Source organism: Cryptotermes secundus, unplaced genomic scaffold, assembly GCF_002891405.2.
Source record: "Cryptotermes secundus unplaced genomic scaffold, Csec_1.0 scaffold206, whole genome shotgun sequence".
Classification (NCBI taxonomy): Eukaryota; Metazoa; Arthropoda; class Insecta; order Blattodea; family Kalotermitidae; genus Cryptotermes; species Cryptotermes secundus.
This window is the reverse complement of record NW_019734313.1, coordinates 186,745-210,656: the sequence shown is the minus strand read 5'-3', so window position 1 is coordinate 210,656 and position 23,912 is coordinate 186,745. Positions and strand designations below refer to the sequence as shown.

Sequence of the window (23,912 nt, the reverse complement as noted above, 5' to 3'; positions counted from 1 at the left end):
GTCAATTAAGCAGAGCCATAAATTATGCAAATTGATATAATAATACATTTCTGTATTCTTAATTACCTTTGACAATTATAGTCATAGTTTGCCCTGTGTTAGAGATTTTTAATGTCTACTTACACCATAAATAAGCGGACTCTGTAGTCTAGAGGTAACGTTCCCACCTCATGACTCGTGGTACGCGGGTTCAAATACCCGGTGGAGGTCGTCAAATTTTTAAGGGCGGAAAAATTCAGGGAACAAGTCCTCCGGGAGGGACTTTAAGCTGTGTGTCCCATGTCGTAACTTTACGGCACGTAAAAGAACCTCATATCCCCAAAGGGGATCACGGAGCCAAATTTCAGGATGTTTCCTGCCCAACAGTAGTCTCTAAGGCCTCTGATAGATGGGGGAAGCATTATAGACATCGCTAAGCAAGTGACCGAACTCGCTTGCTCGGCAGGACTGATGGTACGCAGCATTTATCGGTAGGGTATAGAGACTGGTAGAATATCATAGAGGGAAGCACAGTAGATCAAACTGGTTGCGGTGCATGGGGAAACCCACCCTCTCTAAATAACTAACTAACTAACTAACTAAACTACACCATAAATATCTAACAGATGATGATGTCTGTCCTACCCTGAATTCTTGCGGCAGAAATAGAAAAAGCTGAAGAAATTAATTGGGACCTGCAGTAATTAATGATAGGTTCATGTAAGGATGCTAATTATTTAAAGTCAAATGGAGTATTCTTTTCCACTCATTTTTATTTTCTTTACTGTTTTTGTGCCCTGTGGTTTGTAAATGGAATTTATTGTGCATTTGTTTTACACAGATTTCCTTTTACAGTGGCCATCAAAGGGATAGCCGCTCATTACAAGAATCTTCAAGAACAGATGTGATTTACTGGTTATTTACTGGCTCCATAGTGCAGTCATCCTTAATTATTCAACTGATCAAGAAATTCCTTGTTACAGAACTGAAGTTCATCATCACTATCATAAAGTTTTGTCACTGGGGTCCACCCTAAGTCAGTACAATCCAGATTCAGCCATTTCTTCATCCCTAACATCAGTTACATTTTCCTCCCATCCATGCCGAGGTCCCCAGTGAGCTTTTCCAACTAAAATGTTGAATGCATTTCTTGTTCTTGTATGGATGTATGTTCTGTCCATCGCATCTTTCTTTAATTAAGTACTCTAACAGTGTTATGAAAAGGTGTCATCATGTAATTTTCTCCTATTACCAGTCTTTATCACACCTTGCTTCCAGATATTTTCCTCATGCAACCACAATCCCTGTTCTTTCTTCAGTGTGAGACCTTATAAAACAATAGCTGCTGCTTATCCTACGTGTCTTCAATATTTGTAATCCTGATGGTGGCATTGTAGTTCTTCCAAGAAATGGTATGATGTTATCTATAATTGTGTGTCCTCCCAGTGTTTCAGATTCTGCCTTGTAATTTGTCTGTTTTTATAAGTTGTCTGTTAATATAAGGTATTCAGAGTGTTTTATCTTCACATAACTCAGAAATTCCATTCATTGTTCTCTCTTGATGTCACCATCAGGTAGGTGTCACTGAATAACCCAAGAACTAAATACATCTGCTGTAGACCCTATTTCATACTTATTCATTAGTAGCATGGTTTGTATGGAGCCAAGTTGCAGTCAGTAAATCTTTCATGATTGTTTGCCTTAAGACAGGGCTGTCCACCTTCAAACAGATGAGGAAGCCCATTTGTATCTAGTGTACCTCTACATATGGTATACATTATAAAAATGTATTTTTTTATAATATACCATTATAAATATCCTCTATGGATTCCATTGTTCATATGTTTCAGAATCATCACAATCTTCATACGGGACGGCGACCTTACACATGCACATTCTGTCCCCGCACATTTGCCAATGGTTCCAACTGCCGTTCACATAAACGTCGCATGCATCCTGAAGAATTACGTTTGTATGAAGCATCCCTTGCAGCTGCGGAAAACAATGATTCCCAAGCGCCATCAGAATCGGCTCCATCAGTTGCAGTGACAGGGTCAAATTCTAATGCAGAGCAGCAACCAGCTGACCAGCCCAATATCAGTATGAATTCGTCATTACCGAACTCTCTGACACCTGTGCCAAAATCTGAAATCTCTGTCCCCATTTCAGAATTCCAGAGGCGGTCCTCTTCTGATTCACACATGTATGGTAGCCCAACACTAAAAAATTTACACAGTCCTAATGTGTCAAGACCTTCTACAAATCTCGCAGCATCTATGTCATCATCTTCCAGTATAGACTTCTCAGGAAGTGTGTCATCAGACCCAGGTGTGGCACGGGTTGTAATGGGACATTTAACCACTGGTTCTGGTGCCAGTATGTTGAGGAATGCCTCTATGTTGCCATCACTCGTACCTATCTCGACAGCAGCCTCCATGATAAGGGATGCAGAGGCGAACAACTGCAACAATATAAGACTATCTCAGCATTCACGCAGTAGTGCGCATGGTTTGCAGGTGTCTGCAGGTGATGATGGTTCTTGTGATCGCAGTCAAACTGCCATGAGCATGAATGGTTCCCGACGTATAAACAGTTCAACTGCTGATTCGATTCTCAATGCCACCCACCTCCAGTCACTTGCACCACTGAATCTGAATATTTCTGAGATACACTCAAACCGACAACAACAGCATTCTATGAACAGTTCCTCAAACTTATCTGGAATGGACGATTCAGATCTGATGTCCCGAGGGCGGAGGGTTATGGATGGATTTCCAAGTTCTGCAAGTCAGAGGCCACACATCTCTGCTCTGAACTCAAATGTGCACCAAGTACATCGTCAACAGCATCACCACAGTTTGGCAACACTAAGCCGTAGTGGTGACTCTGAGAGAGACATGCTTGATCTGGATCGAGCAAGTCAACGGGATCTTTCAAGTCTTAGTCAGATGCATCACCATAATCAGCAACAGCAACATAGTGCCATGTTGCATGAGTTCCCACCATCATTAAACCACCTGTACCAACATCAAGGCACGTCCATGTCTTCAGCTGTAGCAGCAGCAATAGCACACTCTGGTACAGTTGGTGTGCCAGCATTTCCAGGGAATCCATATGTTCACCATAACATGGGGTATAACAGAGGGAATGGAAGCATGTAATGTGTCCCACCGAGCGGGCAGCTAGGATATTACTGGAACTTGTGTCTCTGGAAGAAGTTTTCAGGTTCCGTTGTGTGATGCTAAGCATTTCAAACATCAAGATATAAGGTGGCCTTTTTTAAAACTGAAATAAATTGTGTGTTTCAAATTGAGAATGTTTGGAGCATGAGGGGCCTTAGTGGAAGAAATGTGAAGGCTTGTTGTATATGCAAATTATATGGTATGGCAGCTCCCTGAATTTCCCCAGTTGCATAAAATCTTGAGTCAATCTTGTAGCTATTCGTGACCATGAACACATTTTTATGAACTGGTGATACAGAACAGAGTGATATAGGTTGTTAAAAATATTGAAGCTTTTATAGTGCATATTCCCCATCCCCTTTTTGTACTATGAACTTCTCATGGGGAAAATGTGTTTTTGTTTTCCCATAGAATTCAGGAGAGGAGAGTTTTGTTAAACTGCCACATGAGTGATAATTTATGGACACAAAAAATGGTAAAAATTTTAACTTTACTGTTTGTAGCAGTTTCAGCAATGTATGTGTATTGCGATACCTTTCAATTACTCTACATCCCAGGACCACATTTTGCAGTGAACCAATAACTGAGGGAGGATATTTATTTATTTATCCATGATTTTGAGTTCAGGACACATTTTAGCATTTCACACCTATGTGTACATGAATCCCTGCTGAATCTCTTACATTTGAATGGGTTGATTTCGACTGCCACTGACTGTAAATTTACTCTCTGTACAATTCGTTATTGTAAATGTATGTCGCAACTGAAACATGAAAGCTGAAAAAAGGTTAGTGTTGTATTCTGATCCTTACAGTTATATAGTTCCTGGAATAAGTTAACCCTTTTGTTCTTATAAATCAACAGAACTACTGTCCTCATTATATCACAACAGAAATTATCTTTCTACGAGAACCTGCCTCATTGCATTGACTGTGTTCACTGACATGGGATGGCCTAAAGTCGTATCAGAAACTGTTCTGTATAGTGGTAATATGCATGTTCATTGCACTGATGTTTGCCACATGCAAAAATGGCTGTGGTGCTATCACATGGTAGTGTAGCTCATTCGCTGTTAACCTTTAACGTACGGACTTTTAAATTGCCAGGAGCCCTGTACGGCCGGAATTTAAATCACCCCAATTAATTATCACCGCAAACTTTCAGAAAAAATGCATATTTTCTGTTCTATGCAACATAGAAATATGAACTAAAAAGAACCTGAAAGACAACAAAATTTTCTACATATACATAAAAGAACAAGTTTTACAGATGAAAATTAACTGTGAATATTTTGTCATGAAATGCAAAACATACTCTTCATTATATATGTTATGAAGTTCCAAAGGGCTTACCCATTGTTTTTTTCTTCAATCTTGAATGATGATGATATTGTAGATATGATCACACTATATACAGTAATATTTTGTTCAAACTGTATGTGAGTTTGAACTGCGTCACTTCACAGTTTACGCTGTCTCACACTCTGACGCGTGTGTGCCACTCTCGAAACAGTCCTCCACACGTAGCGCAACGTTACTCTTTCTACAGTAGTAGGCCGTGGTTCTGCGCTTCTTATTCTGAGAACAAATACGACAACATCTTTGTTTTTCTTTGGCTGGCCAGTGTTGTGAATGTTTCACCTCCAGTTGACTCAGTTGGGCCCCAGATGAACTTGGCCTCCCCCGAGAAACGCCACTGACTGTGATATTCGCCTCATGTGACTGAAGAATCAAATCCCGCACCAATATTTTGCAGAACTTTTTGTGTGTCATTTTTTCACCACATGACTTATGTAATAGATATGCATTTAGAATAGTCATATCTAGAAGGTGGAAAAACAATTTCTTTGTCCACTTCCATGTCCTCCTAGCAATGCCATAACTGTTTACCATCCTGTCAGATTTATCAACAAAGCCCATGTGTGCATTGTAGTCTTCAGTTACATGGGGTTTGACAGCACGGCCAGATTCTTCTCGGAAGTTGCCTTCCAATGGAGGAGGGTGCAAATTCGTCAGAACATACACATCACGCTTGTCTTTCCAACGAACAACACTTAGCTGCCCCTTGACTCTTGTAACAACATCAGGCATGTTTTTGAGGTTCCATCTTGGGGGAGGGGGGTTTCCAGCAAAATCGAATAAATTATGATGATTCACAAAGACTTGCAAAATAGTGATGCAAAGTAACTGTAATAGTATAGTACAATAGGCCAGAAGTGGCAGCAGTACAAGAGACTTAGTCCCACCCCACTAGCAATAAAAAATAATAATTGTAATAGTAGTCGAAAAGGTGCCAGTCCGACACTGATACGGAAAGTCACAGTGACGAAGATGCCTTCTACTCACAAACAAATACTGGCTCAGTGGGTTTATACCTCTTCTGAGACACAAAATAATATAAACAGAAATATATGAGTCTGACACTAACTTTTTAACACAATCCGACACTGACTTCCTAACTGATAATTCGCCACTGAAAACCAGTCCTTGAATACGGCACACTTCCTTGAAAGCTTTGGAAGCACTGATCTGTAAGCACCGACAAATATTTCCTCTTCAGTTCTCAGAACAAAGCTGGGCTACATTTGGCTCACCAGGTCATAAACAGTCATATATAAACATAAATAGTTTTGAAATCAGGACCGAGATAAACGATTTGTTTGTTCAGAGCTAAGGAATGAGCCACTGACATGACTTCACGTAGGTTTCTTTTGGTTTCAAACCCAAGGTCAAACTGTCAGCACTCCTAAAGAGTGCACGTGTCCTGCGACACATATACTTGTCATTCGGCCAACTCCGGTCCCTGTTTGCGACATGTATACGAGTCATTCGGCCGTTAAAGGTTAATAACAGCAGCCACTGTGTGAACAAGCTCACTCCCAGCTTGAAGTGTTGAGGCCTCATTGTCGAAATACAGTAAAGTAAATTTGTAGCCATGAAAAATGATGCCATCCTGAATACTTATATAGGCAATTTAGAACCTGGAAATGAGAGCACAAAAAAATTATTGGCCTGTCCCAACCAATGGTCGCTTTTTAGTTCTATATCTGTCCTCAAAATGAAAAGTTTCATGGGAATGGGGTCAATTACGAGGGCTATTCTGGCAGTAACCTTCGATTATTTTAGGCAGCTGATGTAGTAGTAGGAGAGAGCTTGCGCTTTTTTCTCTTGTCTGCTAGTACCCCTCCACATTGGCCAGTGTTTATTTTAAGTTTTTATAATTTATGTAATTTGTGATACTCTGGTGATCAGCACAACAAATATTTCAAATTAATGCAGTCTGAGTGTGTTACATTGGTTTTCAATAATAACTGCTACATGTTTCAGTCCATATTTTGGACCACTTATTGGTAGTTTCATTAAATGCGTCCCACATTACCGAAATAGCCTAATATGGGTCCATATTAGTGTTAATCATTATAATCATCATAATACATCTAATTATTAAAATTGTAAACTGATTTTTTTTTATTCTCTCATCATTATAATGTAAAATATTGTTATTTGTCACATATTGCAGGTGATATTTATCTTTGGGGTTTGCTGATATGTTCAAATGTTTTTGTTCTATTCATATATACAGGGTGTCCCAGGAGGAATGTGCCAGACTTCGGGAGGGTGTTCCTTATGTTAAAGTATGCCGATATAACCCAAAACACCTATGTCCAATGTTGAACGGTTACGGAGATAATGGCCAGGGAAGTGTGAAACTTTGACAGGTGTTACACACTTGTTGATTACAAAATACATATTAAAACTGGCAGGAATATGTGGATTCTGTAATGTTAATAATGTACGTAACATCAAACTAACTTGTGAGTGACATTGAAGCCATTAAATTGAACTACAAAAAAACTTGCATGTCATGTCATAGTTGTCGTTAGGGTTCCAAGCACTATACATGACACATGGATGGCAAGCACTGACGTAACATGGCTGACTGCGCATTCTGTTATGCGAGTGTATGTGGCCAGTGTGAGCCATTATCACCACACTCAAGGACAAACATCGATAAGACTTGTCAGCTGACAGGTACAGTGCGTGGACCCGCCAGAAGACCACACTTTTCTTGGGCCATTATTTCCGTAACCGTTCAACTTTGGACATAAGTGTTTTGGGTTATATCGGCATACTTTAACATAAGTAACACCCTCCTGAAGTCTGGCACATTCCTCCTGGGACACCCTGTATATATATATATAAATAATAATAGTTTTATATGTGTTTCTTCTTGTCTTCCTGAATGTAATGGGCAGTTGAGTTTCTCTCTCTCTAGAGGTTGATCTGTACTTATTATCATGTAGACCCTTGTTTTTGTGTTGTTCCTGTTCCTCGTTTCAGTGTAAACAATTGTTTTATTTTGAAATATTTGTTGTGTTGATGACCAGAATATCACAAATCATGACACAGTACAGGATGCAGATGATAAAGTTTTATGTAATGCCTGTTTTTTGTAAGGCGAATTAGGTTCTGTATTCTTTTAATTAGAGTTAAAATATTTATGTGTTAAAGTATCGAAGGTTTTTGTTACTGTTAGAAGGCTTAAGTTTAATCAAGAATCTATGAATAGCCTATCTGTAGTTAATAATCTATGTGTCCGAGCAATCTGTGATGCATGGTTAACTGGTATAGAAGAAATGGAAACAGGCAGTTACCTTCTGCACAAACCACCACTGCTGTTCTTTTTTGGGAAGGTAACTAATTTCTACCAATCACAACACGCCTATCATATTTGATCACCACATTGCCAAGTTGCCAGAGGTTTAGCACTTTCAGCCTTTCCATGGATTTGTGTTGGATTTCTGAAACTCGTGTTGGATAGTTTTCGTGGAAACAGTCTTCAAGTTGAATATTCAGTTCTGTTCCCACCTGTGCTGCAGTAGTTCTGTGATTTTTTTAAACAGTCCTCAAGGTTTCTTTGGAAATTTCTGATTCTTTCACACGGACTGTCACTCAACACAATCACTAATTCAATGACACAAGCACTAAAGAGTCTATAAACAAAGTTCTTTCAGTGTAGCCAACACAAATTCTGTCCCTCAGTTTCTTAGTGTTTCCATTATTTTGTCCATACCCTGCATATTGACGTTTACTTCCTGAAACCCCCAATGCTCTATGAATTTGAATTCTGTAGTACTGTATGACAACTAAACTACCTAAACAACACAAAGGGTTTTAAAACTGTTACCCCATATTTTGTTTAAAATAGTTTTTCATACAAACAACACAACGCCTCCCCCCCCCCAGAAACTACTCATGCCCCACAGTTTTGGAGCCTCTATTATAGACCAAATCACACTATCCAGTGATAGGGGCTAGCTCTGTCATCTATTGGACCCAACTGAGTAGGTTTTACCTGAGGACAGGGACAGAATCGAGTCCCTGAAATGTGTTTTAAAAGAAACAGGACATTTTCTTAAGAATAGGCAAGATGATGGATAATGTCCAACAACATATTAATTGTAACAATTTACCATCGTCACAAGCTTTTAGATCTTAATTACAAGTTAGGGTTTGAAGTTGTACTTTCTTTTAAAAATCTAAAATTATAATGTGGTAGCCAAGTGAAATGTAAATTTTACATTTTCTTTCATAGCGGTGATTTGTGAAACATTGCAGGAAGGCATTATACAAAATCATCCTACACTTAGTGCTGCATAACCTATGCATTTGAATAAGCATTAAATAAACCAACAAGTTAGGTTCTCTAATCTTGTACTTTTTTATGAATCTGTGGGATTGTTGATGCTTGAAGAGGCAACTGAACTCCTATAACAAATATTTATTGTTGCTAGAATGATTATATGGATAAGTTTCTTACACCCATTAAACACACTCCCAATTTTCCAGTCTGTTGTACCTTCATTAGTCGTTGCTTAGTAGTGCTCTGCACTTCTGTTTTGCCTTCTTGTTGTATCCTCTTGATCTCCAGTTGGTCCACACTATGTAACTTAGGCACTGACTGGAAAGGAATGACTCGCTTCTATAGTTCCATTAACGTTTGATACCAATCTGTTTCCACTGAAACCTTATTACTGGGTCGTTGTATAGCAGTGGATGGTTCTTAGACTGCAATTGATGACTGGCATGTCAGAGGTCTGCATCTTTATACGTTGTTGCCCACAGCACACGAACCAATGGGCGTTGGAGCTGCCATGGCCCGCGGTAGCGCTTGATTCAATATGGGTGGCTCCCGCAAATATATGATGGCAATACAGTAACCATGCAAAATCTATATTTGTTCACTTTCACCTTAATGATTATAAAATAATGCAGCAAGGCCATGAAATTTGGTATGGAAATAAATATAAATGTATCTACTCATTCTGTATGAAGAATTTTATTACATATTTAAAATCACAACATTATTATGTAGTAAAGATTCATAATGACAAAAATACGCATACTTTTAAATAGATCCATGTCAGACTAACTGGTTTCACTAAATTAAAAGTTACAAGATTTTGCAAATTAAGCTCCATATCGTCCCTCTTTCTGTAAACATGAGTCCTTCCTATCGAGCACTTGTCTTAGGATGTCTTGTGGTTTGGCACTTTCTTGAAGCCTTCATCAGCTTCACCCTCTGCTTCTTGAACAGAGTCATGACAGTTCTTCCACACTTCCATGGTCAAAGATGCAGGGATTGCTTTTCCTGGCTTTGGAAGATTCTCAGTATTTTTCTTAGTCGCCTGTTCTTTGCCAGCTTTCATGTAATCACCTGTAGTTTAAATAGAAATGAGTTATTACCAAAGAAGTGTTTGGTGCCAAATCCACCAAATGTAGGGTACGTCATTATCTATGATTTGTATATTTTGCGCTGTAGTAATTTAGCCTGTCATCAGCTAGAGGTTAGCATGGTCCAGGACCTTGGCCCATCTCAGCCCTTTGGCAGGACCTTGCATCATAGCAAGGACAATAATTGGGATTGGGCCTAGTTCAGATGACAGCAGTTGAATGTTATATAGAATATTTTGGGCTTTCTGGAGCCATTCCATTTTCGCATAGGAAAAATTATTTGTATTTTGAGTTCTGAGGGAATATTTGGTCTGAAGAGGGATGGAATAATAGGAGGTTGGAGAAAGTTGCATAATGAGGAACTTCATATAATTAGAATGGTCAAGTTGAGGATGGGATGGGAAGAGCAACAGCCTTTCCAGCACCATTTTCTTTGCCTGTCCTCCCATGCGCTTCCATGGAATCTGCATGGGATATCCTCCTGGCATCTGGGATAGGGAAAAGGGAAATATACACAAGTGCCATATGCCTTGATGTCTACTGCCGTCTAGGAGCAGCAGTTACATTGATCACTCATCTGAACCAATTGCAATACACCTATCATATTTGCCTGATCAATCACAGGGCTCCTAACAACACAGGTGTCTTACATATGTTCCATGGATCTTAATGAATCTCATGTAGGATTCTAATTATTTCTGTTATGTACAATTCTAGATTCTAGCTATTATAAATACAGGCACCATATGATGAGATGTTAATGGCTTATTTTTCTGTAGCTTATANTTATTTTTTAAGAAGTTCTCAGTTCTTCCTTGGTGGTGGGGGGGGGGGCGAAGGGAGGATATGTATTATGTGTGTGTCCAGAGGTTGGAATTAGTCATAGGATTAATTTCTGAAGGCTGCTAATGTAAAATCAAAGATATCTGCCATTTTAGATTGATCTTCTGGATTACGGTACCTTCCAGTCTGGTAGGTGGTTACCAACAAATCAGTGCATTTACATATTTCATGTGTTGCTTATCAATGGTCAGCATGTTAATCTAAAAAAAAAATAGGTATTGAGCATCTGACATTTGAGATTGTTTTTGAAATTTTGTCTTCTTCACAGAATAAATGAAGTGTACTTGATTTTGGCCTTCAAATACAGGACTTCAGGTATTATTCCTCAAAGCATTGCAGATTATGGTGCATGAAAAGTTTCAATGTGCAATACAGAAATAATTTGTTCACATACCACCAGAAGTTTTGCAGTTCAGTTGTGGTTTGGATTCTCTGCAGTGGTTTGCTTCATGTGCAGATTGTAAGAGGTCCTTCAAAGCACTTCCATCAGGCCTCAGTTCAAAGATGGAACTGCCTCTGTGGCTGCTGTCATGAAGTGAAGTTAGTGAGCCATGATGGTTCATTTCAACAATTAGACTTAATCTCTCTACACTGGGTGCAGCAGTGTCACCAGCCTCGCTGTTCAGGTGATCCCCTTCTCCACATTCTGCAATAGGGTGTGTAACTTGATGCTTTATCAGCTGCATAGGTAGGTAATACAGGATATTACAGATAACTAAACTGATGTTTTTGTTCAACAGCTGGGAACACTGGTAAATTGGTGTGTGTTTGATCACAAGGCTACATGATTCATCAATTTTCTGTCCAACAGTCATTGAAATTCAGTTTGTTTTGGTATCAAAGGCATTATTAATTACAAATATTTGTCTAAAACAACCAATGAACCACATAATCTACCTTAATATTTTGGAATATTTATGGCAGTTCACTAGACAGAAAAGACTAAATGATTTTTAAGACTAATGCATTTTTCATCAGGACAGTACTTCTTCCCACACAGTGCTTTCAGTGAAATGACTTAGCCAAAGAATAAATACCAGTGTTGATACATACATTGTACTAAACCATATAAGCATCATGAGAGTTTTTCTTGTTCCCAGAACAAAATCCCTTTGGAAGGTTTTCATTTTGAATCACTCAAAAATATTAAACATATGACAGAGTACTGAAAGTGAGAAATAATTTCCATGCATAGCAGAGGCATTTGTGAGTCTTATTTTTGTTATGTATGTCAAAACTGTGCCATCTGAAGGATAAAGATGTAACCTAATTCACTGTGTATAATATGTAGTTGAAAGTTCACAGCATGCCTATTCAGTCATATCACAATTTCAGCGTGTCCCTCAAGTGCCATAATGCATGGAAAATGAATCACAGTGAGATAAGTTGTACAGTGTTACCAATTGTCATGCTAATTACCACAGCAGTTTATGTTAAAATTTCATGCTGTACACACATTCATGGTAGTTTTTGTTGACATCATTTTCTTTGGTTTGGTGTGGGTGAATTGGGAAGGTTCTTGATTTGTGTAACAGTGCTTTATTGGCTTAATATGTTATATAGCATAAAACAATAGTATCTGGAAGGTCGTGACCTGTTTTAAGGTACCCATAATTTTACTACTGTAAAAAGTAAGATGAAAGTTGCCTCACTCAAATTATCAAGTCATCACTCAAATTATCAAGTCATGAAGGTGTATAAAGGGCTTGGAGTCAAATGGTTGTATTCATGTTCTGGCTGCTTTGGCCCCTAGAAGAGACTTCCATTATCCAGCAGATAGGAGGCTGGGTGGGTCCCAGAGGTATTGAACATAGTGGGAAATGAAGCTGAATTAGTGAAGTGACTGCGATCAATTGGATAAATGTGCCAGCTGTATCAGCCAGTGTTACCTGCTGCAGCAGCTGCTGCATCCTCATCCTTTGCATTCAATTCCACTTTCCGCAACCAGAAGTAATGAAGCAATCCATAGGCCACACCACCAGCAATGGCCAGAAACCCCATGATGCGGAAGGACTCCCTGGTACCCATTACACTGATCAACCATCCCCCCACATAACTGCCACTTCCACGACCTGTGCAACAATTGTCAGAATTGTCCATACAGAATACGGTTATTATTTGCAAGTATACTTTCACTTAATTCTTCTCTATGTCTGCTGAATAATGAGTGTACCCTCTTCTGAATTTTCCTTACCTTTTGTATACAAAGGAAAACGAAATCTCCCATTTCCAACGGTAGGATGATTTATGAATGATGAACTGGGAAATGTAGATATACTGTGATAACGGGATTTACAAGTACATGTGACTGATGCATGATACAGGAAAATCTAAAGTTTCATAATTGTATGTTGTATTTGATCTTTACTTTATTCAGGCAGTGGATGCCTACACTCTTCTTACTAAGTATTACTCATGAAATTGCCAGTATTGATTAAAGCCTAGTTTATATTACCTAAACTGAAATGTGCCATCCCTAGAACACCAATCAGAGTTGCAAGAAGTGTTTTAGGTGCTAGAACTGCACAGTAGGTGGCAGCAGCAATCCACATGAGATGAACAGCAAGTGCTTCAATTGCTTCAAATGGAAAGCACCACCATGGGTTCCTGCAAGAAAGAGCATTTACTAAGGCTGCAGTCCTTGACTAGTGTTGGTAAATATCTGGCTATTTAATGATTCTGTATTAGCTACTGAGATGATGTGGTGTGGGAGCCTCCCACATTGAAGCAAGTGCTAGCCAATCAGCATGGACTACGGCAGCTCCAACGCCCATCAGGTTGGGAGCCACTAGTGACAGTGCATAAAGATGCAGACCTCCAACATGGTGGTCAGTCACAGCTGCACTTACATTGAGACAACTTATCTGGAGCGCAGACAGCAACAGCATGTCTGTTAGCAGCAACGCCCTCAGCTGACATAAGGAAGATTGGCTGGCTTGCAGTCATCTGCCTGCCAATGCAGAGAAGACTGGCCAGCATGCAGTCACCCAGCCACCGACGCAAGGATGACTGATGAACCAGCTTATTGTGGCCAGACTTTCACCAGCATTCATCAGGCACCGCCTGCCTTAGAGTCAGGGCCTACAGCACCTCACCGGTTACCACACACTCTGCCTGCCTGCTCATCTATACCCTTCTAACAGCAACAAATATTTGTTATAAATATTTATGTGATTGTCTCTCTGTCCTACCAGAACTGACATCCCGCAATGGCATATAATAAGAAATGATTGGATACTAGGGGATGATGCTCAAAGTGAAAGCAATTGCAGCCTCTACTTTGCCTATTCCAGATTTTTCCTGATGGAAAACCATAATAAATCTTGTCAGGGTGGTGATTTCCAATCTGCATTCAATTCTTATATGTGAAGAATGATTAAGGCATCTTACCACTCTACAAATATCCTTGGTTTCTTGCTCATGCCAGTCCATTAGCCAGTTCTTGCTTTTCTTAGATAATAGAGAAGGAATTTATGTACTTTCTGTTTTCTGAAACTTCATCTCTCGCTGTGAGAGAACACAACTACAATTGCTGAGAAAAATATTTGGACTTAAGAAACATGAAATAAGTGGAGAACAGAGAATATTATTAGGTACTTTATGATTTATACAAGTAACCGAGTATTGCTGTAATAGCAACATCAAGGCAGTTACAATGGGCTGGACATGTAGTCTATGAGGAAGAGCAAATGCATAATATTAAATTGGGTGATTGTGAATTAAGTTATGAGGATGTGAGATGAATAGAGCTGTCTCAGGATTGTCAGATAGTATGCTTTGGTGTCAGCAATGTTGAAACTCTTGTTTTTACTACCAGAGTGTTAGTGTGGGAAAATGTATTCATATCATTCATCAGGAAACATAGTTGTGAATTTAAAAGAAAAAACCCTTGATGTCATATTTTTGTGACATCATGAAATTCACCTCTTCAATATTAACATCACTGACTATATCCAGAACAATTAACAGAGTTTACTTACTCAATGAAGGAATAGCCAACAAGGCGTGCTGCATGCGAGAAGAAGGCAATGATGATAATGTTAACATGGCCAAACTGTTGCATGATTTTACCAGCTCCATACAGGAATGGAATGCTACTCAGAGACCCAACCGTTACAGTAATACCTGGAATGTAGCATTGTTATAACAAACAGGAAATTGCATGACTCCAGAGACTGAACAGGTTTTAAACTACAAGCCTCAAGAAAAGGAAATAGTTTTGGCACGCTCTGAAGGGAAAATGATGGGGCCACCTCACTTTGTTCGTTATAAGCATGTTACAAATTGATTGTGTGTGTCTGTTTGGTAAAGTGAAGAGGGTAAAATTGTCCCTGTTCTTAATTAAGGAGCGTACCATGAAGATATAGCTGCACACAATCTTATTCTTGGCAGTAGATGGATGTGAGTGGGTATCTTTCACACCTATTGCTTTACCCTCAGGTAAACAGCCTCCTACAAATTGGATAGGAGGGTGGGTGGGCAGTTCTTATAATTAATATCAAATTAATACTTCAATTTTTGTTTTTAAGGTTCCAAAGTAACTTCTTGGTTTATAGAGTTTTAGGATATCTAATGATTCTGTTTTGTGAACGGAGAAGTTCATGGAGGTAGGCCTAGGCCCACTGGGGCTGTAGTGCCAAGGAAAAAAAAAAGATTCTGTTTTAATTGGATATGCTACAGAGTGGTGAATGAGAGGGAAAGATGATTATGATTTGGAAAAAGGCAGTTGTGGCCTGTTTGAAGATACTATGTGGAAGTTTTTCTGGAGAGACTGAGGAGAAGCACAAGAAATCTGCATTAGGATAACTGGTATCATGACCAATATTGATGTAATATAAGTAACAAATATATATCTACAGCATTACCACTACTCAGTTGATTCCTTCTTCAGAACCCTTTTAGGTGCATGAATGTGTTCATGTGTATGTCAGCCTATCTCCTGATTCACTTGTAGATGTTAATAACACAGATCCAAACTGACCAATTTCAACAAAATTCTGAATGTACATAATGCCAATGGACACCTCCAAATATCAGTACTTGACTTCCTGTCATGAAGCAATAATTATATACCAACATGCTGCCATGAATACTGGTGTGGTGAGAACAATGTTAGCATCATTCAGTGTAGTTGCTAGAAATTGTTTCATAACAGTCATTTACAAATATGAGACACATATTGACATTTCTTTATGAAAATATTAAGCAACAATATGGTCACCATGCAAAATATTGTGGTGTCATGAAAAGTGATGAATCACTGTAACTTCTACACGTATATGTGAGTTATATCTGTTAAATGCTAAGAACTAGTAGTGTACATGGTATGAAAGCGTACAGGTGTAATCCTTCAGAATCTTAAACTGTCCCATACCAGCCGAGAGTGCCTTTTAATATGTGTTTCCTGGCTGATAAATGGACGATTTTCCATACTATATATATATATTTTTTTTTAATATTTTGTATATTTTTTGCACATACCACAAAAAAATGTTTGGACATTCAGATTGTTAATGCCTCCATAAGAGACAACGATATCTGTTATCAGAAATGTGTATAAGTTATACAAAGAGGAAAACTAGCTATTTTACTTCTGTGGAGAAAGAGAAAAATTAACATTTTTTATCCTGGCCTTACAATTTTAATTGCTGAAAGTCAGAAATTGTTAGCTTTTTAGCTATTGAGAGAAAGCAGGACAGTTTTTTTCATGGATCTTCTTGAACGTCAAAAAAGACCAGACCTGAACAGTAGCACATCATGCATTAAATTTGCAAATATGACCCAACTGAGAAGCTTCAAATTACTTTATTGACTGTAGGAAACTCAGCATTTGGTGAACCTGCTTTAATAAATCTGTACACAGCTAACTGATGTTAACTGTTACGAGCACAATGGTTACTTCTCAAGACGTGTGATACAGACCTCTCATGTGTTTTGTGTTTCCATAGGAAAATAGCATTAAGATATTTACATGTGAGAAAGTTATTTTTGAACCCCTGTATACCTTAAAGTTAATAATTGTTTGGAAATTTGGTTTGTGATACTCATAATTTTCATATACTTCTAATTTTACATTTAGATCTTCACCATCTTCATAAAACAGACTGCACCTTTTATACACATTATGTTATTTAACTTCAAAATGTAATTCTGTGACTCAGCTTACCAAGCAAAGAGTTGGGGGCTCCAAGTTCCTTGAGGTACAGGAAAAGGAAGGATTCAATGAAACCCCAAAAGTTACCAAGTGCAAAGAGGAAAAAGATGAAGAGGAGGACAGGTGGCAAACGAACAATACGCAGAAGGTCACGCATTATATTGTCGGCTGGCAAGTGCACTCCAAGGGGCATTAAGAGAATCGTGATGGCTGAAATGCCCAGCAAGATGTCATAGGTGTAGAATGCAGCTGAGTAGTCTGTGTAATCTGTAAATCAATGAATATAATCATGGTATGTACTTCTTAGCTCTTAATTTACATTTAATGTTTATGCATTCATTGCACAGATTATGTAAATTGCATGTTTTATTTCTGATACTACTTGATTGACTTCTTTAAGATCTGGTGTTAGGTGGGTCTATACTTAAAGTTGTCATGCAAATTTAGTCTAGGTTTTTTATCATTCCAGTATAAACCCTTCTTTACATGAAGCACAAATATAACTACAAAATTTCTCAAAATTGTTCATCTTATATAAAGTTCACATGAGAAGAATATAAATCTTATTAAGACCTATTTATCTGAAATATTTTTAATGTAACATATTTTTGACAAAATACAAGAAAAATAATGTACACCTTTATTCAATAGAGCATATTTGCTATGTCAACAACAGAATTTATAATTTTATGCTATGTATTTTACTATAGATTGTAGTTTCTGGGTTGTGACACCACTTTGCTATGCAGAGAAGTATACCTACTCAATTGACGGCTGCTCCGGTCCATAAGCAGTCCAGCCAGAGGGGAGAATATGGCCATGCCAATGGTGGAGAAAAGCCTCTCGCGCCCAAACTGTCCACCATACTTCTGTATCATAGTTAGGGCGATGGGGTCAAGCATGCTGACTCCACCAGACAGCATCACAGTCCCCACAAAGCGCAAGAAGAAGTAGATCCAGAAAGTGCGATCATCACTTTCCTTGTAGTCAGGTGGGCAAACATCAGGGCCACCTTCCCTGATTGTGGGCACATCTCAGTGGGTCTCAAAACTGTTACATGTGTTGCTGTTAGTTTCAAACTGAAATCCCTCTTGACATTCCTGAGTCCCCAGAGAAATATCATTCTTTGTTCAATACAAAATTAACATAATTATTGTTCTGAATATTGAATGATAGATTCTTTAATTTTCCATATTTTAAATGTTAAAGAACTCACTGATCCCATGCCTAGTGCAGGTTTTGGACATGTTCAGTCCATCTTCAGTCAATATTTTAAAGAGCAAGGAAGTCATTTTAAATTTAACACTCCGCTGTTAACAATTTAATAATAGTGCAAAAGTATACTTAGATTATTTGAGTACATACAGACAAAATGAAATTTGTTCACTAGTTTTCCATAGTGTGATTCATTGTTAAGAAATAGGTTGAAAATATTGCACATACAGTATATGTCTTGTGATATTTAATGTTCAATATACATGTCACTATCAAATGATACAAGCCATTAAACGATCAAACCATTGATGCCTCATAGTTACAGTAGCTGCTTGAAGCAGCCTCCATCCATTTGAAGGCAGATGTTAGGGCACTGCATGACATTATCTTGAACATGCCTTAACATGTTGGCATTATCTTATGTCAGAGATGCTTGAAGTCTTGCCATGAGATCTTTGATAGTCCTGGGAAGGTCTGCATAAAAGTGCTACTTCAGGTGCTCCCTCAGAAAAAAAAAATCATTGGAGTTAGATCTGTTGATTGAGGAAGCTGTGCAATTGACCATTAATGTTCAGTCCAGCTTTCTGGATATGTCATATTCAACCATTGCTGGACTCTTCCCCACAGGATACTGAAGCTCCATCATGCTGAAACCACAACCTCTGCCTCACAAGTAGAGATATATCTGCAGGCAGCCAAAACAAGATACAACAGTTTCCAGAAAATCAAAAATGGTTGAGCAGTCAGCCTGTCAGGTAGCAGATAAGGGCCCACAACAATGTCCCAGATGATTCCAGCCCAAATGCTGGAGCTGAAGTGGAATTCATACACAAATTTGATGATAGCATGATGATTATCACTGTTATGAGCACTGAACACACCATCACGCTTAAAATATGCTTTGTCACTCCACAGAACGTTACGTAAAAAGAGCTTATCCACAGTGTGTTGATCTCACAGCTATTCACAGAACTGTATTGTAGAGGATGATTTCCTGGAAACACATGTGCCCTCTGCAAGTAGTGATGTGGATGCAACTGAGGGTCATGAAGTACTTCGAGGACCCTCAGTTGGATTAACCCCAATTCTCATACAGTATCATGTGACTTTATCCATGACTTTTGTTCCACACCTGCAGCTATGGCATCTTCATAGGTTGGTGTCTGTGCAGTCCATGTGTTCTATATATGTTACACTTCCTGTCCCACACAGGTGCTGCTCTAATCATTGAAACACAGTAGCATCTGGATGGTGTCAACCAGGATCACATTAACACATATTTCTATGCAGCTCAACTACTACAGGTACCAAAGATGTAAGGGCATGTCATAGTATTCATTGTCTGTGTATTCCATGATCACGTGATCACAGCTCACCCCTGCTCTGTACTGTGTGTCTCAAGAAAACCTAACAACACGCTTTTTATCATCGTGGCAAACAGTGCTTCTGAGAACAGGCATATGTATCTTGAAAACTAAGCATCATATATTGCATATTTTTTGTATTGCTAGCGGGGTGGGACTAAGTCCCTTGTACTGCGGCCACTTCTGGCCTATTGTACCAGTCCCAGATGATAGGTAAGGGTGATGGTGGAGCAATTGGTGGAATGAAGATTGGCAGGGGAAACCGAAGTACTCGGAGAAAACCTGCCCCAGCACCACTTTGTCCACCACAAATCCCACTTGACCAGACCTGGCATCGGGAAGCCAGTGACTAAGCGCTTGAGCTATGGCGCGGCCTTCATTTATTGCATAACATTTGAACTTATTTTTAACAAGGTCACACTATGGAGAGCTTGTGCATGAACTTCAGTTCATCCTATATGTTTTCCAAATACACTCTTTGTGATTTCAAAACCATAATTTGTCTTGATGTTCCCTTATTGCAGATACAAGTCTACTGCTGAAAGAACTCTTTAGCAGCAGATCTATTACAATGCACAGAGGCATGAACAACTTTTCCCATGCATTTTATTAAATGTACATTATACTGAAACATATCCCAAACAGATCTGTAGATGCTAATGAACTCCACATTTTATGACATCCCTTCCTTTTGTACAATAAGCAGTTCATGAGAAATTTGTTGAAGTTGAAGTTAAGCATCATATAAAGTTTTATAGGAGAGTGATAGGAACTAAAATTAAATTTCCCTGAGAATGTTCCATGCTAGCCTTCAAAACCAAAGTTGACTGAAATCTGTTGAGTTACTTGGAAATGAAGTATACTTACATATGTATAGATATGATCATACATTGTTACCTGAAACTGCATTTCTGCAGCATGCAGTCTTCAGCCAGGTGGTTCAGGGTGTTATAAGTGAGGTTAGTAGCAAGCAGCAACCCCCCACATCGCAAGTCCTCCTCCTCCAATTCTGTCAGATTGACCCCTGCATCCCTTAACAACTTCTCACCAAACCTACCACAAACCAGTTCATCTGAATTATATCAAATCTGGTTCCTACTACAGGGAGAAGACACTGCATCTCTATTAATAATATTAGTAGCTTTTGTGTTTTCTTTAAATGCTGTCAGTGCCTCAGATTATATGCTGTAAAATAGTAAGACAGTTTGTGAATATTAAATTGAAAAATAAACTTTATAGATCGCAGCCTGTTGTATATATAATACTTATCCTATGTTATAGCCGTCATCGCGACAAATAAAGCAGGAATATCTCCAATGAAGACAACAGATCTTGGTATATATCTTACTTATTTAATATAAGCATAAATTGGGATACATGTTCTGAGCTATAAATCAAAGAGAGGTGTCTAAGGATGACCTAAATTATAGGTCGAAACATGTTGCCAAATTTATGCTTATATTATATAAGTAAAATGTATGTCAACATCTGTTGTCTTCATTTAAGATATCCGTGCTCCATTTGTTGTGTTGATGGTTAAAACATATGATAAATTGAAAAAATAGTTGGAAGGATGTGGTCATGAACTAATCAAGATGATACCTGGCATTTGCCTGGAGAGACTGAGGAAAACACAACAAGCCTCAGTCATTGTAGCCAGTTCCTGGTCAAGATTAGAATCGACTTCCTCAAAAATACAAGTACAGTGTTATTGCCCCATCATCTTGCTTGGTCAGTTAGTTACTAATATGCAGGTAAACAGTCCAAACAAAATTCATACATACACTCTGTTCACAAAATGTCAAAGAATGTTAAGAAAGTGTTACAAACAGAGTGAAACCCCCTTTTAAGATTTCTTTTGGATGAAGTGGATCTGAACACACAGCTGAGGAAAATCTAAAATGGAAGTAATTTGTCAAGGAAGTTATTGACTTGGGATAATTTAAGTTGAACACTAAATGAGGAAAACCTTAAATTGAGGAACACTTCTAACTGATACTGGTCTTTAAAGCAGTAATTCCTTCAAGATTGGGCTGAAAGCCCATTCTGGCCTTATACGTACAAGCTCATTCTTGGGCTTCTAAAGATAAAATGAGCAAGGAATATCTGACACATTTTAAACTATTTTAAAATTAAAATAAAAAGAAAATATTAATGTTAATAATTCACATTGTTCTCTCATTATAAAGAAACATTGTAAGATTTGAACAAATATTAAATTCTGGCTCAGTCACTTAGACATAAAGATGTTTCAAAGAATTTAGTGTTAACTAGTGGTCCTCTCAGAACACAAAAAAGTTCTTGAAGCTGCCAGTGCACAAACCACATTTCTGTCAGGATGATTCATATATACTGTCTTGTGTTGATGGTGGTGTCCGGTATTAGGGACTAGCTCTATTGGTTGGGCCCAACTGAGTAGGCTTTTACCTCAGGACAGAGACAGAGTTCAGTCACCAAAACATTATGTTTTAAGCAAGAAAGAAAGAAAAAAAAGAGGATGATTGATAATATCCAAAACTCAGTAATTGTATGGACATGAAGGGATCAACCCTTCAGGCGATGCTGAATGATGATTTGCATGTGTTCCTCTGCCAAACTTGGGTGGTTCAAGAAACTGAAGGAGACGATAAATCAAGAATGCTGAAATTTTGTAGCATACTACTTCTGCTGTTCAAGGTGGATGCTAGGTTTACTGAGAGATGGAAACCTGTTTTGAGCTCATCATTATGTCAACACATAGAAGAAATCCTGGCCGTTACACGTCATTTATTTTGTAGTGTATGTGACATTTCTTGGACTGGAATCTTTGCTCCATACTTCTTTCAAGTGCCAATGACACAGCCTAAAAGCTGTTATAATCATGACTTATTTCGTTCTAGTATTCTTCTGTAACTTATTTATTTGTGGTGTGAAAATATTTACGTAATTGTATATATAAAATCAGTCTTTCTGAATGAAATATGTTTCACCCATCCTGTATTTTAGTTCTTTTTTTTTTTTCATTATTTATTCTTTCTTTTACTGACCATATATTTATCTCAATTCCAGTGTCATTATGCATTTCTTCCTTGTCTGGGTTCAAGACCCACATGAATTTAGAACAGACAATGTACCTTTGCTGGAAGTCTGAAGTATCATTATCATCAGGCTCCATCTCGATGCCCAGACTTTCAGGTGGCTTCTCAAGATTCTGATGCATGTCTATCAAAAAGAATCCAGCCATTAATTCTGCCTTCTTTGTGCCTTTTCGGGGAGACCCAATCCCAGTTGCTGGCCCATCTTTCCTCCAATGCTTTCTGAAAACATAACAAATTATTTGAAAGAATGAAATCAAACCAAAGGGACCCTCATTGAGAGATCTTCCAAAGAACCACCCAACTCATTAACCTGAAGGTAAGAAGTGCAATGAATGCCAAGATGCAGAAAAACATATGATCCCAGCTTATTCCTGAAAATCAGAATTATACATTATATATACCATGATATTTTTTCAATAAACTCAGTGGTAAATTTGGAGGTTATATATCTGATTGTATGTTACAGATGGTAATACATTTAATCTCATGTTATTATTTGGAAGTGAAATATTACACTGCGACAAACAAACATGGCATTTCATAGTGAATTTACAATAAAAATGTTATATATTCACTGTGACATTTTTATTTGCCAGAAACATCTTTGACTGTCACCTAATGGGCCTAAATGAAGGGGGATGGAGGTTTATGGTGACTAATTGGAGGAGGTGGCAGAAGTAAGGTCATGGACAGAGGTTTCTTATCATTATTTAATTTCTTAGGGTGGATGAGTTGTGATTTCTGCTTGTAATATAGCAACACCCTTTTCCTGAAACTCGTTTAAATCAGAATGAGATGTGGTGAGTAGAAAGAACTGCTTGCATAAAGGATTTTTTTTTTCCTAAGAAGGAAAACGCTGCAGTTGAGTAAATTGATCTGTATCTGGGTATTGGTACCAGAAACACAAGCAAGTTGGCTCAAGCAGTAATACTTCTGACTTGTGTTCAGGAGATGCCTGATTCAAATCTCATCCAGGACACTTCCTATCCTAACTGAGCTATGATAATAACTTAAATTAGGCTACCACCTCTTCCTACTGCATCCTTTCAAATTCATTGTCACGCAAACATTCAATATGCCATATCCTGACCCACTGACAGCACTATTAAATAAATTACAACTATGAACTATGAACTAGCATATCAGACATCCATGGGAAAATTAGTTATTTTGGACATATATTTTATGCTGTTTTTCTGCATCCAAGGCAAGGATTTTTTTTTTTTTTTGAATTGCTTCATTTTTGGTCCGTTACACTATCAATCACAAATTGTCAATGAAAAATCCGTCGAGTGTAACAATGTTTTTTGGTCACTTATTTATCTCACTTGCGTACAGAACACACAACGTGTAAGAAACATCTG

At 38.2% G+C, this 23,912-nt stretch overlaps 2 protein-coding genes across 11 annotated transcripts in view; one reads left to right on the top strand and one right to left on the bottom strand.

The window, feature by feature from the left end:
• Positions 1–3,948, top strand: part of LOC111868519 (zinc finger and BTB domain-containing protein 24) — a 140,262-nt gene extending 136,314 nt beyond the window's left edge. For all 10 annotated transcript variants that reach the window (XM_023859217.2, XM_023859215.2, XM_023859220.2 and 7 more), the window contains one exon: positions 1,830–3,948. In XM_023859217.2, the coding sequence (XP_023714985.1) occupies positions 1,830–3,140 (1,311 nt within the window). In that variant the 3' untranslated portion in view covers positions 3,141–3,948. The remainder of the gene's footprint in view (positions 1–1,829) is intronic.
• A 5,536-nt stretch (positions 3,949–9,484) lies between these two features.
• LOC111868511 overlaps positions 9,485–23,912 on the bottom strand; it is a 25,513-nt gene continuing 11,085 nt past the window's right edge. The window contains exons 7-15 of the mRNA XM_023859202.2: positions 22,585–22,767; positions 20,369–20,524; positions 17,656–17,909; positions 16,905–17,159; positions 14,719–14,863; positions 13,194–13,345; positions 12,628–12,810; positions 11,133–11,384; positions 9,485–9,878 (exon numbers count right to left, since the gene is read on the bottom strand). Of these exons, the coding sequence (XP_023714970.1) occupies positions 9,691–9,878; positions 11,133–11,384; positions 12,628–12,810; positions 13,194–13,345; positions 14,719–14,863; positions 16,905–17,159; positions 17,656–17,909; positions 20,369–20,524; positions 22,585–22,767 (1,768 nt within the window). The 3' untranslated portion in view covers positions 9,485–9,690. The remainder of the gene's footprint in view (positions 9,879–11,132; positions 11,385–12,627; positions 12,811–13,193; positions 13,346–14,718; positions 14,864–16,904; positions 17,160–17,655; positions 17,910–20,368; positions 20,525–22,584; positions 22,768–23,912) is intronic.